General features: G+C 38.3%; 1 protein-coding gene across 1 annotated transcript; it reads right to left on the bottom strand.

Annotated features, from left to right (window-relative positions):
- Positions 1-1,877: 1,877 nt before the first annotated feature.
- On the bottom strand, positions 1,878-25,772 carry LRIT3 (leucine rich repeat, Ig-like and transmembrane domains 3). Its single transcript, XM_004380257.3, has 4 exons — positions 25,657-25,772; positions 22,109-22,584; positions 5,612-5,917; positions 1,878-3,108 (listed from the first exon to the last, which is right to left on the bottom strand). Exons 1-4 carry the CDS (start codon positions 25,770-25,772, stop codon positions 1,982-1,984), a joined length of 2,025 nt encoding a protein of 674 aa, XP_004380314.2. The 3' UTR covers positions 1,878-1,981.

The following is a 25,772-nucleotide window of genomic DNA, read 5'->3' as shown; positions in this document are numbered from 1 at the left end:
GAGCAGACCATCCATCCATGTTGATCTTCTTCTTAATACTCAGAGTATGGTTTATCTAGAATTCATTTTTCTTTTTAATTAAGAACCATTCGGAATGAAAAATTTCTCATCCTCCAGCTGCTTGTATTATAATTTTAAGAATGTGTTACATTAAAGTCAATCAGCTTCTTATAAAATATATTGTATTTTTACTCTTCAGACAGGGATTGAACTGGACTGTGGGACTTAAAGTGGTACTCGTGAGGAGTGTGCCTCTTAGCTCAAGTAGATACAAGAGACCAAAGGGGCAGCTTCTGTCCAGAGGTGAAATGGGAAGGCAGAGAGTTTAAGGAGCTGGTTGAATGGACATGGGGAATCAGGGACGGAAAGGAGTGTGCTGTCGTAGAATGGGGTGAGCAATTAGGGTCACATAACAATGTAGGTATAAAATTTTGTATGGGAGACTAACTTGAAATGTAAACTTCATTTAAAATAAAATATATATTATATTTTCTTAGAACTTGTTTCTCAGAATATTTCTGCATTTCTGACTCAGCTTTAGAAATCTGTTCTATACTCTAAAATCTGCAATGTAAACAGAATATAATCTTTAGTACAAGTCGTGAAAAACTTTTTTCAAAAACCTAAAATTTATTTATGAAGTCCCTTTCTTATCTATTCATGTGACCCACTCCAGTTCAATTTCCCTGATATTTTTAACCTAGCAAAAGAGTAGGCCAAATGAATCCACTGAGACTGCTCTTCCAAAATCCTAAAATATCCTTTTGGGATCTTGAAAGACTTTCAAAAGTCTTCCCTTTATCCACAGGATAAAAACACAGCCCAGCAAAGACAAACAGCTTAGTTTATGGTGCCTTGGCTTCCTGAGGGTCTTCTGACAAAGCAGAAGAAACCGAAGGAAGAAAGAGAGGGAGGGAGGGGGAGAGGGAAGAAGTGAGCGGAGAGGAAGGAAAGAAGAGCAAATATCAAAATATTAAAGAGGTTTTTTTAAATGACTACATTATTAAAAAAAGACCCACACAGTATGCCTAAAAAGACTAACACTGATGTGTTAGATTACAGCAGTTACAATCTTTAGAAATGGCCTTGCCATTTGTCATGATCCTCTTTTTAAATTATTTTTGCTAATACCTATGCTTCTAATAAAGCCAAGGGAAATTATTTTTTACGTGCAATATGAACAAAACTCTATAGTACTGCAATGCATAATGGTGCCAAGAGACAGAGCTCTCCTTCTCCATTGGGCTGGATTTAACCTTAAAAAAAAAAACCATTGCCATCGAGTCAAGTCAATTCCAATTCATAGCGACCCTACAGGGCAGTGTAGAACTGCCCCACTGGGTTTCCAAAGAGCACCTGGTGGATTCCAACTGCTGACCTCTTGGTTAGCAGCTGAACTCTTAACCACTATGCCAGCAGGGTTTCCAGGATTTAACCTTAGTGAAGGCAAAATTCTTTATTATCCAGCTCTTGCCCCGTAGGCCACACCCCCAAACGTTCACAGCAAATACCATAAAGCACTTTGAACTGAATGAGCATGAAGGCTTAGCTGGTTATACTAATCTCTCTTCACTACTTAAAAAATTATCTTTTTTCATTTTAAATGCAGACTTCACTTTTTATAACTATTTTCACATGAATTTATTTTCCAGAACTAAAACATTACCTTAATGTGTGTTATTAATTTATTAAGCACTACCCTAAAAATTCTTTCCATGTACATCTTCCATATAACAAAATTCAAGATTATTTGTCTTTTAATTTCAGAAGTCTCAGGTTAGTTTTTTTTAAAAATCCACTTAATAGCATTCCATTTGTGATTTTCACAGAGGTTGTGAAGATCTGGATTTCCATTTTATAGCTAAATTCAGTCTTCATCCAGACAGAAGGTCGGCTACAATCTCAAACTTCTAATTTGTAGTTTACACACACCTGAGCTGCAAAGCCTTAGCAACAATACTCTGATCTAGAACCCTCACTTTTAAGTCATTTGAGATTCCACACTTGACCTAGAACAAAGCAGCAATTTTTCTGAGTTGTCTTTGTGCCTTCGTGTCCAGAGTTCCCCTACACTTTGAGACCTCGGGGACAGGGTCTCAAACTGGATATAAGTCTCTTTGGCCAGGTCATCTTCCCAGAAAATTTCTGATTTACACTGAAGTTTAAAAATTTTGTACAACAGGAAACAAATCAATGGCAAGACAACAACACAGGCAGTACTGCTCACCACAATAAGGAAAAACCCTTGAGAATCACCTTCTTCAACTCTGTCCGTAAAGAAAGTGATACACTGGTCTTTCTGAGGAGGCATCCTTTTTGGACACACACATGCCATGTACTGCGTGCCGGGCTCCAAACCTTCTATGGTTACTCGGTTCTTGCTGGAGTCTGCATTCAGCAGGAGCAGGTCCTTCTCGCCATACTTGGAATACAGAATGGTCACTGCAGAGTTATATGCAGTGTTGATGGTATTCCACATCAAAGTCACACTCTCTTCAGTCTCTCTGACTACTCTGAGGTTTTCTATCGTGGCATTTTTCTCCATAGGCGTTGCTGGATCCAATAATGCCAACTCTTCTTTCTTGCTCGCACTATCTGGGGGAAGCTTACTTCCACCCATCTCCACCTTTAAATTTCTTTTTCCTTCTGGGTGGGGCTGGAGAGACCGCCTGCTGGCCATGGTGGTGCTGGCTGAAATTCTAGTGCTTAGAGTTGTGGTCCAAGAACCAGTGGAGGAGATGGAAGGAGATAAGGATAAGGAAGCAGTGGAGGGACGAGACAAAGTAGAAGTAGAACGAGAAGTGGAAGAAACAGGAGAGGAAGAGAAGGAAGAAGAGGGCCATGGAGATGATGATGAATTAGATATGGATATAGATCTTCCAGATCCTGGCTTGACCTCTTGCTCAGGATGATCTTCTCCGGTTCTTTCAGATGTTTCCGATGATATGGTGGTCGTGACCACACCAACCACTGTCAGAGTAACCACAGCTTCTGACATCCCAGCCAAATTTTTGGCCTTGCATTTGTAATCCCCAGCATCCTTGTAAGAAATGCCTGTCAAGCTTATTATGGACCATCTGACTCCTTCCCCTGGAGATTCCTGAATTACTAGAAGAAAACAAACGTACATTCTATGAGAAAAAAAAAGGAAACACTCATGCAAACATGCCAGCTGAGAAGAAACCAACAATCTAGTTCTACATACACCCCTCTCACATTAAGCCAGGAGGGAAACATACTGCAGATCTCTGTGGATGGTGGTGGGTCTATAAGTCTACATGAAGGTCTAGGACATGCCAGGTGTCATGAGATCTACATGAGGAATGGAATTTAAGAAGGACATGGAGATGGGAATCAGGAGACTTGGATTTTAGTGAATTTTTGTCCACTAAGGGGTATGTAGTTTTAGACAAGTCAAAGAGCTTCTTGGGCCTCTGTTTTCTCAATTATAAAATAAAAAGTTTAAATAAAGTGTTGCCAAAGGACGCTTGCAATTTTAACTTACTGTTGAGTCTATAAAATGTTCATCATAATGCCTCACCTAAATATTTCTCGAAGTACTTTCTCATTGTCATAAAATGCCACCTATCCACATAGCCAGAAGGCAGAATAGATTCCTTGTCTGTCTTGGGGCAGTCATAATTTATATCCTGAATCTCTCGTTTTATATTTAATTTAGACAAATTATTAAACCGTAGATTCTCTTGTTTGCACAATAGTATACAGTTTCTTATAAAAAATGGAATTTTACTTTCCTAAACACAAAAATATGAGCATATTTCCATTTTGTCTTGATTTTTGAAGCTTTCTGAAAAATAATAATGTGCTGAATTGTATCCCGGAAACCCTAGTGGTGTAGTGATTAAGAGCTACGGCTGCTAACCAAAAGGTCGGCAGTTCAAATCTACCAGGCGCTCCTTGGAAACTCTATGGGGCAGTTCTAGTCTGTCCTATAGGGTTGTTATGAGTTGGAATCAACTCAACGGCAATGGGTTGGTTTTTGAATTGTATTCCAACAAACCAAAACTTAACTTGTTACCTTAAACTGTAAGCCATTTGCTTTTTTAAAGAATATTAGGCTTTAACTTTTTTTTATTCCATCAGGTTTCATTATTTCAACCTATATTTTAACTTTGTTAAAGAGATTTAAAAATATATCCCTGTAGGATCACAATAGAAGGTCCTGGACAGAGGTGGAGAAAAATGTAGAAGAAAATTCTAACTCACAAAAAAAGACCAGACTTACCCCGAGAGTATGGCCCCCGGACACCTTTTTAGCTCAGTAACGAAGTCACTCCCGAGGTTCACCCTTCAGCCAAAGATTAAATAGGCCCATAAAACAAAACAAGACTAATGGGGCACAACAGTCCAGGGACAAGGACTAGAAGGCAGGAGGGGACAGGAAAGCTGGTAATAGGGAATCCAAGGTCGAGAAAGGAGAGTGTTGACATGTCGTGGGGCTGTTAACCAATGTCATAAAACAATATGTGTACTAACTGTTTAATGAGAAACTATTTGTTCTATAAACCTTCATCTAAACTACAATAAAAAAATTTTTTTTAAATAAATTAAATATATCCCTATAGTCATCAGAATATCATTCTTAAGATTATTCAACTAGAAATCACGGCCACATCATTGACTAAGTCACAGAACGATCTGAAAAGTCTATGTAATCAATATTTCTAAAAATTATACTTTTTGTTTCACAATAAGGTGTCCATGTAATTAATTATTTAAGCTATCTTTCAAAAATGTGAAATTTGTACAAAAATTCATTTTAAAAAATTGTAGTGGTTAAACATTTTAAAGTCAGATATATCCAAGATGACAGAGCAAGACAAAAACCTTGTCTGTAATCATCCATCCACTGGGTCATGCTGTTTGCCACCTAAGAAAAGAATCATATTAGCTAATTTTATCTATGTGGTTAGTAGATAGACTGAAGGGATATTAACCAATAAAGTGTACCTGTCAAATCCCTTGTAGCCAACAATTTGGTATATTTTATTAGAAATAAAATCACAGCCTTCAAATCAAACAAAAACATGAGATTAAGTTGAGACCTTTGTGAACCCCTTGTTTCACAGGAACGAAATGAAGAACCAAAAAAAAACCAAACCCACTGCCATCAAGTCGATTCCGACTCAGGTGGCAAAAATGGAAATATGCTCCTATTTTAGTGTTCAGGAAAGTAAAGTTTCAATTTTTGTAAAAAAAATATATACTATTATGCAAATAAGAGAATCTGTGGTTTAATAATTTGTCTAAATTAAATATAAAATGAGAGATTCAGGATATAAATTATGGCTGCCCCATGACGGGAAAGGACTCTACTGTGCCTTCTGGCTATATGGATAAGTGGCATTTCATGACAATGAAAAAGTACTTTGAGAAATATTTAGGTGAGTCATTATGATGAACATTTTATAGACTCAACACTAAGTTAAAATTGCAAGTGTCCTTTGACTGATAGCGACTCATACAGAGTAGAACTGCCCCATAGGGTTTCCAAGGAGTGGCTGGTGGATTTGAACTGCCAACCTTTTGGTTAGCAGCTGAGCTCTTAACCACCGCACCACCAGGGCTCCAAAATGAAGGAAATACCTACCTGCATAATTAACTGGTGAGCTGTCAGCTCTGGTCCATGTGAGCTGTGGGGTGGGGTAGCCAGTGGCATCACACCTCAGCAGGACATTACTGCCCAGAGCAGATGTGATTTTGGTGGCCGAGGTCATCACAGATGGCTTCAGGCACTGCTCCAACTCAGCCCGTTGGAACAAAATCCCTGTAAGGCTCTCAGGCTCACTACAAACCATCAGTGGATCAAGAAGCACTACAGTAGGGTCAGCAACCTTCGACAACTCAATCATTTTGGAAATGTGGCAGTCACAGAACCAAGGGTTGTCCTGCAAACCTAAAACGGGGAGAAAAAGGTTGACAAAGATTATTCTAACGGTGTCATTTTATATCACAGGCTCTTGGGGGAAGCAGGTGTCTATACTGTCTCCCTAAGAAAGGAAGTACTTTGAGAAATGAGAGACCTCTCTGTCAGTTTTGCCCTGCAACCCAGCAACCTGAATGAATGCATCCTGTCTGTTTGTTTAGATCATTAACAATAACAGGTAACATTTACTGAGCATTTACTCTGGGCTAGGCTATGCTCTAGATAATAAGTACTTACCTCTATTATCTCATTTAATCCCAACAATTTTATGAGGAAGAGAGTGTTATTATCTCCATTTTAGAGATGAATAAGCTGAGACACAGTGAGGTTAAATGACTTGCCCAAGGTCACATAGCTTTATCAGTGTCAGAGTCAATATTTGACTCTAAGTACCATAACTAGTTCCTGTTGAGCTGACTTCAACTCATGGCGACCCCATGCGTGTCAGAGTAGAACTGTGGCCCATAAGGTTTTCAATGGCTGCTTTTTTGGCAGTAGATTGCCAAGCCTTTCTTCCAAGGCACCTCTGGGTGGACTTTTTGGTTAGCAACTGAGTATGATAACCATATGCACTACCAAGAGACTCCCCAAGTACCATAGAATGCCATATATACAGTGATGGAGATGTTTCTAAGGTGCAACAGAAATACTTATAGTAATATAAGTTCTACAGGGTGCTTAGAGGCACCTAACTCAGCCTGGAACAAGTCATATTTTTGTATGACTTAAAGACATATGAAGGTAGTTCAAGTCCTGTGTAGCAAAAGCATAGGATGAGATGCAGGCAATAAGTTTGGACAGGGCAGTAGAAGCTGAACGTGACTCAACAGGAATACCATATGCGGTGGCCAATGAGGTGTGCTACTCAGATCTCCCTGTGAGAATCAGCTGCAAGGAACGCAGTCAGTGGGCAGCCTCCAGTGGCAGAAATCTTCTGGATCTGCTTCAGCTTTCCAGACTGTCTGTAGGAGTCTTTCAGGCCTCAAGGAGGCAGTCAGTGAGAGCTTAAAGGGAAGTGAAGAAAATGCAACTGGGAACTAGAGGAAAGTGGATCGTTGTGAAGAAGTGGCAAAAAGTTTAGCAACACTGTCACTGTGGTAACCTGGAATTAGAGAACATACTTAATGAAATGAATGATCTAGTAAGGATATTTCCACACAGAGTGTTGAAACCGGCCGCCTAGTGTCCTCGAGCTGCTTATGTTGTTGTTGTTAGCTGCTGTCAATCAGCCCTTGACTCGTGGTGATCCCATGAACAATAGAACAAAATACTGCCCGGTCCTGCACCATCCCCATGATGGGTAGCAGATTGGACCATCGTGATCATAGGGTTTTCATTGGCTGATTTTCAGAAGTAGATCTCCAGGCCTATCTTTCTACTCTGTCTTGTTTGAAGGCTCCACTGATAGCTGTTCAGAATCACAGCAACATACAAGCCTCCACTGATAGGTGGTGGGGGCTGTGCATGGGGTGCATTGGCCGGGTATCTAACCTGACTTTCCCACGTGGAAGACGAGAATTGTACCACGGAATCACCACTGCCCCCCACTCCCACCCCCACCCCCACCCGCACTTGTTTATAGTAAAACGTAAAGGAAAGACAACAGCTACAGGAAGAACAGTTAAATAATAAAGGAGCCAAAATTTGCTAGGTTTAATAATAAAACTGTTTCTCATTCCCAGTCTCTACAAAATTCTCAAATTAAGAAAGGGCTTCAAAGCAAAGATCAAATCCCATAGTAGGACTATAAAATTATTTGCTAAGGTTTCAAGCAGATCTAAAGTGTGCTTCAAAGAACCAATCGATCAGACAAAAGACTCTAAAGATTTTAAGTGAGTGCCTCACAGATCCTCTCGGATAAACAGAGCTCTCTAAGAATCTTAGGGGTGACGTCCCATAGCAGCTTCATATGAAACCCAAGGTAGAAAAGGATTTATGTCAAAGAGATTTGGGGGTATGGTTTTTATTAATGGACTGACTTATAAATTGATTCATGGGAAACCCTCTCCAAAAAAAAGATAGCACTTCCATTTTAAAACTTCTAACTATAGAGGAGCCCTGGTGGCACCATGGTTAAGAGCTCGGCTGCTCACCAAAAGGTTGGCAGTTCATATCCACCTGCTGCTGCTTGGAAACCCTATGGGACAGTTCTGATTTGTCCTATATGGTCGCTATGAGTTGGAATCGACTCAATGGCAATGGATTAACCATGGTGGAAGTTTCAGTTGTTTATTCATAGATTCTAGATTTTTAATTCCACCTATTTTTATTATAATAGTACTTTTTGACTGGCCCATATTTTTCTACCAGTATTGGTAGAAGTTTAGTGTTTTTATCTTCTATTTTGGGGATTTGCTTTTCTTCTATGGGTGAATGACCTTGAACTTTTCCTCTTACACCTAGTTCTGTGTATCTATGACTAGTTCTCTAATATTAATTTGAATTCTAGTCTCCTAAGTGTTTCTCCTTCACCTAACTTAGTGTCACAGGCAGATTTACTAGTTTCTTTTATATTACAGTGACCAAGTGTGGGCTCTGGAACTTAAAGTCTGGGTTGAAATCCTACATCTACCACGCTTCAGCACAATGAGTGAGTAACTAACAATCCTTCTCAGCCTCATCTGTAGAATGGATATAGTAAGCAATTATTTAGGGTTGTATGAAATCTTAATAGTTTGTGTACATTACCTAGAACATTACCTTTTCTATTCATGAATATCTATAAACTTTAACCATTTTTTGTTAAACATAGTACTTAAAACCACTTGTTAATATAGTCAAAGTTTCAATCTCTGAATAATCAGCAAATTTCTCATGGGAAAAAACACCTTCTCTACATTCAACCACCACCTGTCAGTTTGTCATACCGTGGTAGCTTGAGTGTTGCTGTGATGCTGGAAGTTATGCCCTCGGTATTTCATATACCAGTCGGGTCACCCACGGCAGACAGGTTTCAGCAGAGCTTCTAGACTAAGACAGACTGGGAAGAAAGGCCTGGCAATCTTCTTTCAAAAAATAGTCAATAAAAACCCTATAATCCCTGAGGTCACCTTGTAGCTAAGTAACAAATTGGCTCAAAAATAATGAATATCACCCATAAATACTGTGCTCCTTCTAAAAACCACCTATATGAGACCAAGCAGTCAACAATTTAAAAAAAAGTTGAGAATGTAAGGGGGCAGGAAAACTAGATTAATGGAAATGGAACAACCAGAACAGAAATAATTAGAATGCTCACACATTGTGAAGAATGCAACTAATGTCACTGAACAATTTGTGTAGAACTTGTTGAGTGGGAACCTAAAGTGTTGTGTAAATCTTCATCAAAAACACAATAAAATATTATTAAAAAAAACAAACTATGGATCACAACAGAATATTGTCCAATATAGTGCTGGAAGATGAGCCCCTTAGGTTGGGGGGCACTACACAAAGGCCTCAACAATGGACTCAGACATGCCAATGATCATGAAAAGGACACAGGACAGAACAATATTTTGCTGTGTTATACATGGAGCCCCCACGAGTTGGAGCCAATTAGACAGCAACCAACAACAACAGCAAAGCTACACTCAAGTCTGTATTTTCTTGCTGTAACAAAAGAGAGCCAGTACAATGCAATCTCTAAGTCTATTAAAACACACACACACACACACACACACACACAAAAAAAAAACAACTGGAAGTAAATCCATAGGTAATGGTGGTCATATGACCAGATGGATATTGAAACCCCACGAATCATGAAGTCACTTAACAGACATTCAAAACCCATTTCACTCATGGATACCAAGTTGTACATCTGTTCATCATAAATATCAGTTGAACCTGATATATAAAGTTCAGATTAAAATATGATATGGAAAAGAAATAAAAAATTAATAGGAAACAGCATCCTCATGAACTTAGCTGTTCCTGGGTCCAGATGGGACTCTGGCACTGATTAACTCTGGACCTAGTATGCTGCAACTTTGCTGAGCCTCAGTTTCCTCATCTCTAAAATGAGAGGGTTTAACTAGATAAACTCTGGAGCTCTCTCTGGCCATACTGTTCTGTTAGTCTATAAAATAAAAACAGTGATGATATACTAGAAGAAACCAGAGATGAACAGCAAACTAACACTAAAAAGCCATTATCAATAAGTAACAAACCGAAGAGAACGGTGGAGTGCCAAATGACAACTTTTTTCATATCTGTTGGTTCGTGTGTGAAATATAATCTAATGGTTTAAACCATTGTAATAATGCCTATATTTAAAATTAAATACTTCAAGTTTGTGACTTTTCTAAGCCTCATCTACATTAATATGCAGTTAAAATATGAATGTCATGAAACATAAAACCAGTTTCTCAATCCCAAGTACAATCCAGATTAAAAGTAGCCAATTATTCTTTTATAAGCAATAGAACAAATTTTATTAAAACGGAGGGAAATCACTATTAACTCTTTATAAAGACTGAAATTCCTTCAGAAATTTTCCTTTACCTTAATTATAGGCATTTAAATATTATTAAAAAAAATAGGATCAGAAATTTTTCTAATCTGATCCACACAGTCTAACAAATTAATTGGGTCAGTTGTAGCATAAAGTTGCATTAATTTCTACAAAAAATTATAAAATTTAAAAAAGAGTTTGTTATCAATTGATATTGTCGTAATTGTGATCTACAGTTCGTAAGAAGTCCATGAAATGAATATATGGCTCCTATCTTAGTTACCTAGTGCTGCTATCACAGAAATACCACAAATGGGTAGCTTTAACAAACAAAAATGTATTTTCTTACAGCTTAGGAGGCTGGAAGTTCGCATTCAGGGCACCGTCTCTAGAGGAAGGCTTTCTCTCTCTACTCTGGGGGAAGGTTCTTGGTGATCACATCTGGCTTGTATCTTCCCCTCCGTTTGTGCTTGCTTGCTTAATCTGCTCTTTTATAGCTCAAAAGAGATTGACTTAAAACACATCCTACACTAATACAGCCTCAATAACATAACAAATAAAACCCCATTCCCAAATGGGATTATAACCAGAGGTATTTAAAAAAACCAAACCTGTTGCAGTAAAGTCAATTCTGACTCATAGAGACCCTATAGGACAGAGTAGAACTGCCCCATAGGGTTTCCAAGGCTGTAAATATTTACAGAAGTAGACTACCTCACCTTTCTCCCATGGAGCGGCTGGTGGGTTCAAACCATTGACCTCTCAGTTAGCAGCTGAGAGCTTAACCACTGTGCCACCAGGGCTCCTTAACCAGAGGTATAGGGGTGAGGATTTACAGCACATATTTTTGAGGGACACAATTCAATTCATAACAGCTTCCCCCTGACAAATGATCAAATCTCAAAGTGAAGATCCCAGTCACATCTCTGCTCACTGACTTAGAAACAGCAAACATCAGTGAATTATTGCAGAGAAGGGCAAAATGCAGAATGCAAAATGACAAGGGCCTTCTAATCCAAAGGTGCATTATCACAGCGCCCAAGAGGATAGATAACAAGGAATGTTTTAGGTTGATAAAAAGAAGTCAAAAAATTCAGAAAAGAATGTGTACACGCTGACATTAACATAGTAGGAAGTCAGAAATACAATGATACCAGAAAAATTAATTATGATCTTTATGTTCAAATAAAAGATTATTTTGTATTTTATATCTATAAATTTTTATAAATGTTCTATATATATAATTCTATGCTCATCATAGCTATTTCATTATTTGACCTTAAGATTAATTTGTAAATCTGCAATTATTGAATTCATTGTCACGTAATAATTAGTATGCATAGAATACTTAATACTTTCAAAACACTTTGACTCATTGTGTCAGATTTTTTCTTTATATAATAATAACACAAGCTAACAGTTGTTGACTGCTTTCTATGTGGCAAATACCACACTCATCAAGAACTGTAAAGAGTCTGAGATTCTACCCTACTCTAGGGTGACCAACTCATCCTGGTTTGTCCAGGACTTTCTCGCTTTTAGCACGGAGAAGGCCACATCCCAGGAAACTCTGCAATTCTGGACAAGTTATCCTGCCACAGTTTTATGGATGCTGGTAGAAGATATGAGACTCCTGGTCAGAGATGAAAGATAGTTTATTACTTACAGCTCTGGATGGAGACATTATCTTTATTATATTGGATAGTAGTCATGTCTACCCTCTGCTCTGGAGGGAGACATACCTCCATCTTCCAAACCTTTTTTTTCATACAAACATCCTTGAAAAGATAGTTCAGGGCAAAAGATAGTCAGTGCCTGCTTCTGTTAACAAGACACGCAGAAACACTAGACCGATGGAACATTGTCTCCCAACAGTGCTAAGCATGCTAAAAAAGTGTCTAACTCAATCCTTGCAATAGCATGACATAGGTAATGTTATCACCCACATTTTAAAGATGAGGAAACCAAGACTTACGGAGACTAAGAATCTGCCCAAGATCACACAATTGGGTACAACCTGGGCTTGAAACTTAATATTTTGATCTTAAAGCTCTCATTACTAAGTACTATGTTATGTCTACTACCAAGCTCATGAAGCTAGTAGTATTCTTCCGGTTTCACACCAGAGGAAACGAAAGCACAAAGAGATCGCTGCCTTGATTTGTAAGTGGCTTAAAGCTCTGTCTAAGTCCCAGATCTTTTAGTCTGCTAGTCTAATACTCCTTCCACCATAACGTATCTCTTCATCATCCAAAAACATTCCGAGTCATGGGTTACAGCTACAAATAAAAAATGACAAAGCAGCAAAGTCTAGAGCATAAATGTCTGTACAGGGAAAGATCCATGAGCAATACTATGGATGGATTATACATTCATTAATGTTTTGAAACGTTTGGGAAAATGTGTTAAAGTACAAACAAAATCCTTTTTAAAAATTAATTCAACTAGTTATATCTAAAACTTATGTAAACCAGGAGGAATTTTTTTAATCTCTTAAAAATAAAATGTTTATTTATTCCGGCTTTGAAACAGCTAAGGCCAAAGGTATAATTTTAAAAACCTGAGTAATAATAGTGATCTGATGGAGAAATACATTCATCAAATGTTCTCCACCTAGGGACAAAAGTACCAGAATTCTCTGAAGTTAAACTGTTACTTGCACTGCATTCCTTCAAAGCAACAAACTGACCGCAATCACAGTAATTTGCATTAACTAATTTATGTTATGTAACTATTCTTGGATGGGGCAGATGAACTATGACTTATCCTTTTCTACAAAGGGTAATGTTTTTCATGCATCACAGTAGGTGGATTCAATGTGCTATTTTTTGTGAAAAGTAAGCGATAAATTCCTGTACGAAAGTTACTCTGCCAGACTATAAGCCCTTGAAGGCAAAGGCCATGCCTTACTCAGCTTTATGGAGACACAATTCAGTGACACAATGAAAGTCTTTTCAACAAACAATGCTGAAGCTGCTGAATATCTGTTTGGAAAAAAATAAACCTCAACCGCTATTTCACTCAAAAAAATTTAAAATGTATCATAGTCAATAGCATAAAAGCAAAGAATATAAAACTAAAAATTAAATATAAAAGCTAAAACTATAAAGAATGTAACATGTCTCTGTGACCTTAAGATAGGCAAATATTTCTTAGACGGAACACAGAAAACACTAACTATAAAAGTATTGATACATCAGATGTCATCAGATGAAAAGCTTTCTTACCAAGACACCATCAAGAAGACAAATAGACAAGCCACAGACATGGAGAAAATATTTTAAAATGTATATAAAAGATATATTCAATAATAAAAAAGACAACCCTAAAAAATAGGCAAAAGATAAGCAGGTACTTCATAAAGAAATATATATGAATGGCCAATCAGCACATGAAATATGGTCAATACCATTAGTCATCAGGGAAATTCAAATTAAGATCACAATGTGATACCTCTCCCTGACACACTCACCCCCCAGGATTGGCTAAAATGAAAGAGGTTGACAACATCAAGTGTTGGTGAAGACATGGAGCAACCAGACTGTCATACAGTGCTAGCGAAAGTGTAAAATGGTACACCCTCTTTGGAAAACTGTAAGTTTCTTAAGAAGTTAAATATATAGCCACCCTGTAATCCAGCAATTTCAATCCTAGGGATTTATATAAGAGAAATGAAAACATATGCCACAAAAGGCTTTGTATAAGAATGTTAACAGCAGCTTAATTCAAAATAGCTAAAAACTAGAAACAGCCCAAGTGTCCGTCAACAGTAGACAGTATAAACAACTGGTACACTGTACAAGAGAACACTACTCATGGATAAGGAACTCCTGATACACGCAACAACGTGGATGAATCTCAAAATCGTGAAGCTGAGTGAAAGATGTACAAGAGTACGTCATGCATGATTCCACTTATATGAAGTCCTAGAACAAGCAAAACTAATCTATGGTGAAAGAAAGCAAATTCGTGTTTGTCTGGGTTGGGGGAAATTGACTGGGAAACGGCCCAGTAGAACTTTCTGGGGCAATGGAAATACTGTATATCTTGATAAAGGCTTGGGTTACGTGGGGGCATACATTTATCAGCATTTGCGAACAAATACATCTTGGAAGAAGTCCAGCCAGAATGCTCCTCAGAAGGGAGGATGGTGAGAATTCATCTTACGTACTTTGGACATGTACCAGGAGTGACCAGTCCCTGGAGGACATCATGCTTGGTGAAGTAGAAGGTCATAGAAAAAGGGAAGATGGACTGGCACAGTGGCTGCAATCATGGGCTCAAGCATAACAACGATTGTGAGGATGGTGCAGTGTTTCATTCTGCTGTATATAGGATCATTATGAGTAGGAGCCAACTCGACAGCACCTAACAACAACAACACTTAAGATCTTGTATTTCACTGTGTGCAAATTATACCTCAGTTCCTTAATATTAAAAAAAAAATAGCTTAAAAAGAGTGATTCACTGGAGATGAACTGTGAAGTTGAAGCTGACTGCCTCTGTGCCAGCTGTGTGAACATGGCCAGTTACCTAAACTCTCTGTATCTCACTTTCCTCATTTGTGTAAAAAGGGTAGTGATAATTCCAGACTCATCTCCCACAGTGGTGGTGAGAGTTGAAATAACACACGTGAAGCCCTCAGAAAAGCACCTGGAGAATAGCAAGCCTTTACTTGGTTGATTTATATCTTCAGCAGGGCATATCAACAGGGACTGGGTTTGCTGAATTAAATTAACACCACTTTAGAAAATTCTGTGGGAATATTTGTGCCCCCACTGCCCTTGAGGTAAACTCCATTCCAAGTCCATTTTACCACTGAGCAAAGCACCCAAAAAAGCATTTTATACCTCTCCTGCTGCAGGCTTTTCCCTCCAAGATAAATAGTATTAGACCTTACAGAGTATGCCTGTGTAAATATTTAATCTTGATGAAGAGTACATGGAAATTTACCTGTACTGCAAATCAAAAATCAAGTTTCACAGTTAATTTAAATGTTTGTTTATAGGAAACTAGTTTATTGCTTATGGCTCTGTTAAAGGACAATTTTATTAAGCTTCTATTTTTGCTCATGTAGAAGAGGTAATTGAAAAACCTCTCCCTAAAGATTTTTTTAAATTAAATAATACATGATTTAAAAGGATCAGTGAAGTAATGCATATATGAGGGAAATAACCCTGTATTATTACTAACTTTGCATCAGAAAGGAGTGGGAAAGAGCGTAGGCTCTGGGACTTGACTGCCTGTGTTCAAACCCCAGCTCCAAATATTTTTGCCCATTCTCTGCATTATCTTTTCACTGTCCTGATACAGTCTTTTGATACACAAAAGGTTTTAATTTTGAGAAAGTCCAGTTTATCTATTTTGTCTTTTGTTACTTGTGCTTTTGGTGTCATATCTAAGAATCCATTGTCAAACACAAGGTCTTGAAGCTTTACCCCTATGTTTTCTTTTAAGAGTTTTATGGTTTTAGCACTTATATTTAGGTCATTGATATATTTTGAGTTACTCTTTGCATATGGTGTGAGGTATGGGTCCAATTTCATTCTCTGGCCTGTGGAGATTCAGTTATCCTAGCACATTTGTTAAAGAGACTATTCTTTCCCCATTGAATGGCCTTGGCACCCTTGTCAAAAATCAATTGGATAAACCAATTCCATTCCACTGGTCTATATGTCTATCATTATACCACTACCACACAATTTTGATTACTGTAGCTTTGTAGTATCTTTTGAAATCAGGACGACATCTATTTGTCTGATATTATTATAGCTACTCTAACTTTCAGATCGTTACCGTCTGTATGGTGTTTCATTTTCTATCTTTTTACTTTCACTTCATCTGTATCTTCATATTTAAAATGTGTTATTTATAAATGGCATGTGGTTGGGTCTTCATTTTTATCCACTCTAATAGTCTGTGCTTTTTTTTTTTTAAATAATATTTTATTGAGTTTTTGGTGAAAGTTTTACACAAGTTAGGTTCCCATTTGACAATTTCCACACCAATTGTTCAGTGACATTAGTTACATTTAGCACAATCTGTCAACATTCTTTTTTGAACAGTTTCTACATGTACAATTTAGTGACATTGATCATATTCTTCGGGTTGTGCAATCATTCTCACCCTCCTTTTCTGAGTTGTTCCTCCCTCGTTAACATAAACTCACTGCCCCTAAGGTTCCTATCTAGTCTTTCAAGTTGCCCTTGTCAGTTTGGTCCCTTATAGATAGACCTTAAAAGAACATAATGCTCAATGCACACACTTTTTACTAGTTAAGCTAAACTATTGTTTGGTTTTAAGAAAACTTCAAGGGATATTTTTGGTTTAAGTTTTAAAGATTACCTCAGGGCAAAAGTTTCAGGGATTCATCCAGCCTCCATGGCTCCAGGAAATCTGGAGTCTATGAGAATTTGAAATTCTGTTCTGTATTTTCCCCCTTTTGACCAGGATTCTTCTATGGAATCTTTTATCAAAATGTCCAGTAACGTTATCTGGGCACCATGTAGCTCTTCTGGTCTCACAGCAAAGGAGGCAGTTATTCATGGTGGCAATTAGCCACACATTCCATAGCCTCCTCCTATTACTGACTGCCCTTCTTCCTCTGTTGCTCCAGCTGAATAGAAACCAATTGTTGTGACTTGAATGGCTATTTACAAGCTTGTAAGACCCCAGGCACTACGCAATGAACTAGGAGGTAGAATAGAAGCACTGTGCCTGTTATTAGGCCAATTAACTGGCATGTCCCATGAAACCATGACTCTAAACCTCCAAACAAAGGAACCAAATCCCATGAGGTGTTTGGTTGTACATAAGCAGCCTCAGCAGCAACTCATTTTTTTTTATCATTGTTGTAAATATATCTATCACACAACTTTTGCCAATTCAACTTTTTACAGGTGTACAACTTATTGACAGCAATTACAATAATCGTCTGTGCAACCCTAACCTTAATCAATGCAATTTTGCCATCACCGTTAACCCCTCTTTTCCCCCTCCTCCTACCCCTGGTAACCACTAATAAACTTTGATCTCTACATGTTTGCCTTTTCTTGTCTTTTTATATAAGTGATGTCATACAATATTTGTCCTTTTGTGACTAGCTTATTTCACTCAACATAATGTCTTCAAGTTCCATCTGTACTGTAGCATGTATCAAGATTTCATTTCACAAGTGAAAATTTTTAATGTTCTATAAATTACTGCTGTGTAGGAATATTAATAACTAATCATTAGAGAGCTACTAATAGCAATTTAGTGACTGAATTTTATTTTTTACTATGTCTCTCCATTAGGTAATTGTATTAAAATCAAGAATTGCTTTCCAAGAAACAGAAAAATAAGTAGGGAAAAAGAATCTTAATTCATAAATTAAGACAATGTTTAGCTATTAGTCTTATTCATAAGGACCACGGTGCTGGCTAAAATAAACAGATGCTACAGTATAGTTGCTCATCATAGTGTACATAATAAGGGCTTCATAAATAAATTTTAAAATAAATTAATTTTTTTCTCTAAACAATTCTACCATACTTCTTTTTGAAGGACTAGATAAGCAGTGGACAAAATGTAAAATAGCTACATAAGAAAAGCTTACATGATTCTCCACTTTCCATCTAGTTCTTCTTATATTTTTAATCTCATGAGTACCATATAAAAGGAGGCCCAGTGGCACAGTGGTTACGCTCAGCGGCTAACCAAAAGATCAGCGGTTTGAACCTACCAGCCCTCTCAGGAGAAAGATGCTTCCATAAACATTTACAGTGGGAGAAAAATGTATAACAAAATTCAAATTCACAAAAAAAAAGTCTTATAGGTCTGACAGAGACTGGAGGAACCCCCGAGACCATGACCCCTGGACACCCTGCTAACTCAGAACTGAAGCCACTCCTGAAGTCTGCCTTTCAGCCAAAGATTAGACAGCCCTATAAAACAAACAATAACATACGTAACAGTAACACGTGTAAGGAATGTGCTTCTTAGTTCAATCAAATGTACGAGACCTAATGGGCAACACCTGCCCAAAAGCAAAGATGAGAAGGCAGGAAGGGACAGGAAAACTGGACGAATGGACACGCAGAACCCAGGTGGAAAGTAATAGGGGGAGAGTGCTGACACATTGTGGGAATGGCAACCAATGTCACAAAACAATTTATGTATAAATTTTTGAATGAAAAGCTAATTGACGCTACAAACTCTCACCTAAAACACAATAAAATTTAAAAAATAAATAAACAAAATAAGACAAAAAGGAGGGGAATTCTTAGATAGATGGAAAGATGTTCCAAAATTTCTTTCCAAAAAGTTGACGTTTATATACCACCTTGAATGAAAAGTCATAGCCAAGTGTTATAGATTGAATCGAGTCCCCCCAAAAGATAGTTGAAGTCCTAACCACCAGTACTTGTGAATGTGATCTTGTTTGGAATTAGGATCTTTGAAGATGTTACAGTTTAATCAACATGAGGTCATACTGGAGTAGGGCATGTCCTAATCCAATCTGAGTGACATCCTTATAAAACAAGAAAAGAGACACCATGTTAGAAGAACTCCGTGTTACCAGAGAGTTATACTGTAGGTGTAAGCCAAGGAACGCCTAGGGCTACCAAAGACCTGTTGCCATCAAGCCAATTCCAACTCATAGCGACCCTATAGCACAGAGTAGAAATGCCCCATAGGGTTTCCAAGGAACAGCTGGTGGATTCGAACTGCCAGCGTTTTGGTTAGCAACCTGAGCTCTTAACCACTGGGCCACCAGAGCTACCAGAAGCATAGAAAGACTAGAGCACTCAGCCCCTATCACCTTCAAAGAGAGCACGACCCTGCAACACCCTGAATTGGGACTTCCAGCTCCAGAACACTGAGACAATAAATTTCTGCTCTTATAAGCACCCACTTTGTTAAGGCAGCCCTAGGAAATGATAATACCAAGTAAAGAATAGGGCTGCAGCAGTCACATCAATACAAAGCACTTCCAGAAGGGAGGGGACACAAAACTGCACCGTGACCCAGGGCATTCCAGTCATGACAAAAACTTGAAGTAGGGGAACAAGGTTACTCTTAGCCAGACTCTAGTACACAGAAAGTAAATTATACCTTCTGACACTTGAAAGGCTAATTTTTGAACCAAGTACTTCTTACATACACCAAACCCAACCCACTGCCATTGAGTCAATTCCGACTCATAGCAAGTAGTAAACCCAAGGATGTTTTGGTTAACCCCAAAGGTGTTATGAGTTTAAATCACAGGTTTATAATGCAGTTTCAAAGAAGATTTAGTTAAATTAATGGCAGGCAGATAAACTATAAGAGTAAAAAAATAATAAAATAGCACTATTGCATATGTATAACACAGCTGTTACACACTTTTTACATTAACTGATTAAACCTCATAGTAACCCTTTCAGTTAGGTCTCTCACTGCCAATCTACAGAAGCCCAGAAACATAATTGAGGTGTGCTAGGCTATGTTGTTGTTAGTCTCCAATGAGTCCATTCCGAATCATGGCAACTGTAATTGATTGAACTGTGTCCCCGAAAAATATGTGTTGTAAATCCTAACCCTTATACCTGTGGTTATAATCCCATTTGGGAATTCTTTTCTTTATTATGTTAATGAGACAGTATTACTATAGGGTGTGTCTTAAGTCAATCTCTTTTGAGATATAAGAGATTAAACAAGCAAGTGAGAAGCAGAGCTGGGGAAAGACAGATGCCATACTACATGAAAATGATCAAGGAACCAAGGAACAAGGACCTTCCCCCAGAGCAGACAGAGAGAGAAAGCTTTCCCTTAGAGCCGGCGCCCTGAATTCAGACTTCTAATCCCCTAAACTGTCAGAAAATAATGTTTGTTAAGGCCAAAAAAAAAAAAAGATTTACAGCCTTGGAAACATTTTGGGGCAGTTCTACTCTGTCCTACAGGGTCACTATGAGTCAGAGTCCGTTCCACTGCAAAGAGTTTAAGCACCAAATGGATTTACATTTCAAAAAAAGCAATGCTAAAGCCATTTTCAGTGCTATCACAGAACCTTCCATTTTACAAATCTCAAGTTCATTTTTATTTTTACTTTATTTCAGTAAATATTTTTGCCAGACATCCTGGCACAAATTTACCATTTCTGTTGATTCCCTCTCCAAAAGGCTTATAAGTCATTTCACTCGCCAAAGACCCAGAAGTTCTTTCACCCTCCTGAGAAATGCAACCTCTTCTGCAGCCGTTAAGGTCTTAACTTGAGGACTGACAACACAGCCTTCATTGGGCAAAAAGTATAACAAAATTTTTAGCAAATCAAACTGATTGATCAGCTTCAGGTTGTGTCTCAAACTAAAGTATGAAAGGCTCCACCGCCCACAGATACCCCTGAGTTCACTGATTTCAATCAAGAAACCACAATTACTGGGCATTCCCAGGCCCGTGCAGAGCACCCTGCAAAGCACTGTGGGAAGATACGTAAAAAAGAAGAGAGAGACTCACTGGTCTTCAGGGGTTTACATTTTAAGAATACAAAACAAATTCTGGAGGGAGGATCAAAACAAATAAAACTAATCACAGCTAACTAAGAGACTAAACCCTTTAGAAGACCCAATAGGGGCCACTAAAATTGCTGGTGTCTCCACCATCTCTTTTTACATTAAGAAAATTTGAAAGTTGTTCTTCCTAACTAATTAAACCACTGTCAGCTCATAAAAATGCCGACACTCCCCTCCCATTCCTGATGAAGAGGTGAAAAGCGAACAGAGCCAAAGGTTGACTAGAGTAGAATAAGGAGCTTTAGTGCGCTCACAAGAACTAGGGCAAATTGGTAGATTTTGCCACTTAGTTCAAGGCTTTCTGAGATCAATGTTACTGTCTAAGTTTATGAGGTCAGCTTCCACCACTCCATGTACACACACACACAAACCATTAAACCGGTAATTGAAGGTAGGTCAACTGATAAGGTGGTGTTGCATTAAAAGTGCAAGTAGAGTGAATGGCCATCTAAGACACAACTATTGTATTTGTCTCTACTTGTTCAGAGTGAAAGAGAAAGAAGGAAACCAAAGACTCAAAGAAAAAACTAGTCTACAGGACAAATAGTCTATAAGAACCATGGCCTCATCTACTCTGGAACTAGAAGAACTAGATGGTGCCTGGCTACCACTACCGACCTCTAATCAGGGCCACAGTAGATATCTTATGATAAGAATTGGAGAAAAATGTGGAACAAAACTTCAAATTCCTAAAAAAAAAAAGAAAAAAGAACCAGGCCTACTGGACTGGTTTGAGACTGGGGGACTCCCTGAGACTATTGCCCTGAGATACTCTTTAAAACTTGAAACTAACCTTTGAGGTCACCTTGTAGCTAAATAACAAATTAGCTCAAAAGACAATGAATATCACCTATAAGTAATGTGTCATATAAGATCAGTCAACAATTACTTTAATACAAAGATGAGAATCTAAGGGGGCAAGAAAACTAGATTAATGGAAACAGAACCACCAGATAGAAATAATGAGAATGTTCATGCATTGTGAAGATTGCAATCAATGTCACTGAACAACTTGTGTAGAAATTGTTGAATGGAAACCTAAACTGTTGTGTCACTGAAAACACAATAAAATATTATTTTAAAAAGTGCAAGTAGAGTAAGAAACCAAAGTCAATAGATTTTAAAAGACTGGACAACTAAAGTATACATTGCAAATTATCTGGACATGAGAAGTCCAGAAGCTTGTGGGCTTACCAAGAATAATTCTTCTTAGTGCAAGGTCCAGGCTTCTAGAAGCTGTTTCAGCTGAGAAATGGGACCAGCTCTCCAGAAAATCTGGTGGCAATGTGGTTAGTCTGTTGCTTGATAAATCCAGGTAGGTGAGGTTCTTCAGGTACTTGGTTGCCTCAGTTGGCACACTGGTTATTCTGTTATTGTGCAAATCCAGGGTCCTCAGACTGGGCATCTCCAGCAGAGATGCCCAAGGGAAAGCAGCCAGAGAATTCCCATCCAAGCGCAACTCATGCAGCTGTTTTAGGTTGTAAAAGCTGCTGGGGTCAATGCTGGTCAAGGAATTGCAAGTCACCCAGAGATACTGAAGCTCCACCAGGTAGTAGAAGGCCTCAGCAGGGATTCTGTGGATGACGGTCTTCTCTATGCGAAGCTTCCCGGTGTCCACGGGGATGTTCATGGGGACCTCGTTCATATCCAGGTCATTGCAGAGCACCAACCTAGTATAACAACAAGAGCAATGGAAAAACACCTATGTTCGGAGACCCACTTGAAAGTAATCCTTGACACGTATGTCAATTCTCCATTCCCCACCGATTTTTTAGGAATTTTTATTCAGTCTGGCTGACCTGTTCCTTAATAATTCATCATCATCATCTTCTTCCATCATAATCATCATGATAGCAGCTACTATTAGATTGAACCATATGAAATGGTCATTTTTGTATTTCAAATATCAGTAATTTCATATGTCGTTGCTGTTGTTAGGTGCCATCGAGTCGGTTCCAACTCATAGCGACCGTATAGGACAGAGTAGAACCGTCCCGTAGGGTTTTAAGGATCGGCCGGTGGATTTGAACTGCCAACCTTTTGGTTAGAAGCCATAGCTCTTAACCAGTGTGCCACCAGGGCCCCAAAACCGAACCAAACCCACTACCGTCAAGTCGATTCCAACTCACAGTGACCCAGTGACCCTGGAGGACAGAGTAGAACTGCCCCATAGGGTTTCCAAGGCTGTAAATCTTTACAGAAGCAGACCATCACATCTTTCTCCCACGGAGCAGCTGGTGAGTTCCAACTGCTGAACTTTCACTTAGCAGCTGAGTGCTTAACCACTGTGCCACCGGAGTTCATATAGTTCACTTTCATGTTTTGGGGGCTCTTTTTCTGTGCCAGGCCTGTTTAACACTCCTTACATGCATTACCTTATTTAATCAGCAAAACAGCCCTATAAGGTAGCTATTGGGTAGCAGGTAAAAGCACTAGCTCTAGAGTCAGGCTGATCCAGGTTCAGTTCTAAGATCTGCCACCTCCTCTGTGGCCATGGAAAGCCTCTTCACTAGTCCCTCCACCTCATTTTCCCATACGGCACTGTTGTGATGATAGACTGCAATGGAGATGAAATTTTACAACTTCCTGGCTCAAAATAAGCCTGAATAAGTGTTTGCTATTATTGTTGCCAACCCCATTTTTACAGATAAAATAACTAAGGCTTACCAACATTAGGTAACTTCCCGAGATCACACAGCTAGTGGGATACAGAGCCACCTTTCAAACCCATAACTGACCAAACAAACTCCAAAATGCGCACTTTTAACCTCTTTTGGAAATAGCCCATTTTAAAAGACTCCCCTGTGAAAGGTACAAACTGAGCCTTTTTAAGAGGACCCCTTTATATTAAAAGAAAAAAAAGTGTTAACACTAGATGTTTGAAGTTGAATACCGTGCCTTGAATATTGCATCCCACCCATGGACTAAACCAGAGACTACAGGTTTATGCCTTTCTCCTACTCACTAACTTAAGTGACCTTCAGCAAGTCACGTTGTGATCTTGTTTATTGGCATGTGTGAAACAAGCGTAGAAAAACAAGCCTGTCCCACGTGTGGGTTTAAAGTTTGAGTAATCAGAATTTAGATTCATTTTAACCTCAGAGAGATTCGGCTTCCATTTATATAGTCACCTCCACAAGACTGCTGAAAATGAACAATAAGTTTTACAAAGCATCATCTACATTACAAAATACAGTATACATGTAGCGAATAATAGCAATACAATGGGCATTCAGTAAAACACCTGATGTTAAAGCACTGAACTTAACAGCCAGCCCACAATGTCAGGGAGGAAGCAGCACAAAGCACAATTACTGGTAGCAGCATCTCCTTGCTATAACTTTAGAAGACCCTAGGGAATCACTGAAATTCTCTAGGGACACCTCTTGCTCTTCATCTGTATTCTGTAATACAAATTCCAGTGCTACTTTAACACTTGAATGATAACAGTTTCCACTCAAGTCAGCATTCCAATATATTGTAATGGAAAAAAAGCCTGGGTTGGAAGTCAAGACTTAACATCTTTATCAACCCAGTTACTGCAACAACTAAGCTACAAGTGACCTTGGAAAAGTCACTTAATCCCTGTACGGTTTAGTTTCTTCATTTCTAAAATGAAAGTGTAGAACTAGATTATTTCTAAAGTTCTTGCCAGGTATACTACTCCATGATTTTTATAAAATATGCCAAATAATGGGGCTCCTACGGAGAAGGAAACATTTCTGTAATTGTTTTCTCAAAATTCCCTAGTCTGAGTCCTCAATTGCTGCCCATATTTGGCAAAAAGGTCTTTAATTTGTTACATTCTCCTCATTGTCTTTAACCACCCGGTGAGTATTTCAAAAAGATACGAAGAATTAGTTAAGTAAAGTTTATACAATAACTAGACAAAGTACTCAAAAATATGTTTTCATTATTTTTATTTATTTGTTTAAAAGTTGTAAGTCATGAATTGAGTGATTCTTTTAACAAATTATTTAAGAGGCTTCAACCAAACCACAAAATATCTGATTTTGTTGCTAAATACTCTCTCTCAAAAAAAAAAAAAAAGGTCTGCTGTATTTGGCTAACACTAACTCTGTTTTGCATTTAACTTCTATGCACATTATAAGTAAATAACTATTCTCACTTCATAGGTGGATGTTAAGCAACCCAAAGGTTATCTGTAAGGCCACACTTTGCAATAGACAGTGGAGATCCATATGCTTTGAATTTCTTTACTTTTTAAATTCTATTTGCTTAAAATGAAAAATTCTAATTACGAATCTAACTTCACTCTTGGAATCTTCCTTCCTACTTCATAAGGTCTATCCAGTTGGCATGAATAGACCTCAAGATGAAATGGCAAACCCTGGAAGAAATGGTCTGGGCCTGTCAAGCAGTTCTGACCAGCCCAGCCTCCTTATGCTTTCAGGAATCAAGTGCAGACCCGGCCACACACATAAAAGTGGTGCGACCTCCTGAAAGGGACATTTTATGAATCTGAGCACAATGGATATTTTTGTAACATAAATGTGTTTGAGACCCTCAAATAATTTGAGGAGATGTTAAGAGCTAAAAGAACACAATGAACAAGTTTGGGCAACAAAATAGAATATGCCAGTATTAACATCGTATGTCAGTTTCACCTTCTCTCCTCTGATTCCTAATACTCAAACGATTTGTTTTCAAAATAAGGCATCTTGTTTGGGTCCTTTGTCTAGGAATAATTCAAATACTTGGTAGCAAAAGGAGGAGCATACCTTGATCCCATGCCATCATTTCTGCCGTGGTCCTCGCAGGTGCATTGTGAAGGGCATGAGGAGCTCACCTGTTCCATAAAGCTAAGTATGATGCACAGACATACAAATAGATGCAT

The sequence above is a fragment of the Trichechus manatus genome, unplaced genomic scaffold, assembly GCF_000243295.1.
Source record: "Trichechus manatus latirostris isolate Lorelei unplaced genomic scaffold, TriManLat1.0 scaffold00071, whole genome shotgun sequence".
In the NCBI taxonomy this organism is placed as follows: domain Eukaryota; kingdom Metazoa; phylum Chordata; class Mammalia; order Sirenia; family Trichechidae; genus Trichechus; species Trichechus manatus.
The sequence above is the reverse complement of the archived record's forward strand: the minus strand, read 5'-3'. Positions and strand labels throughout refer to the sequence as shown.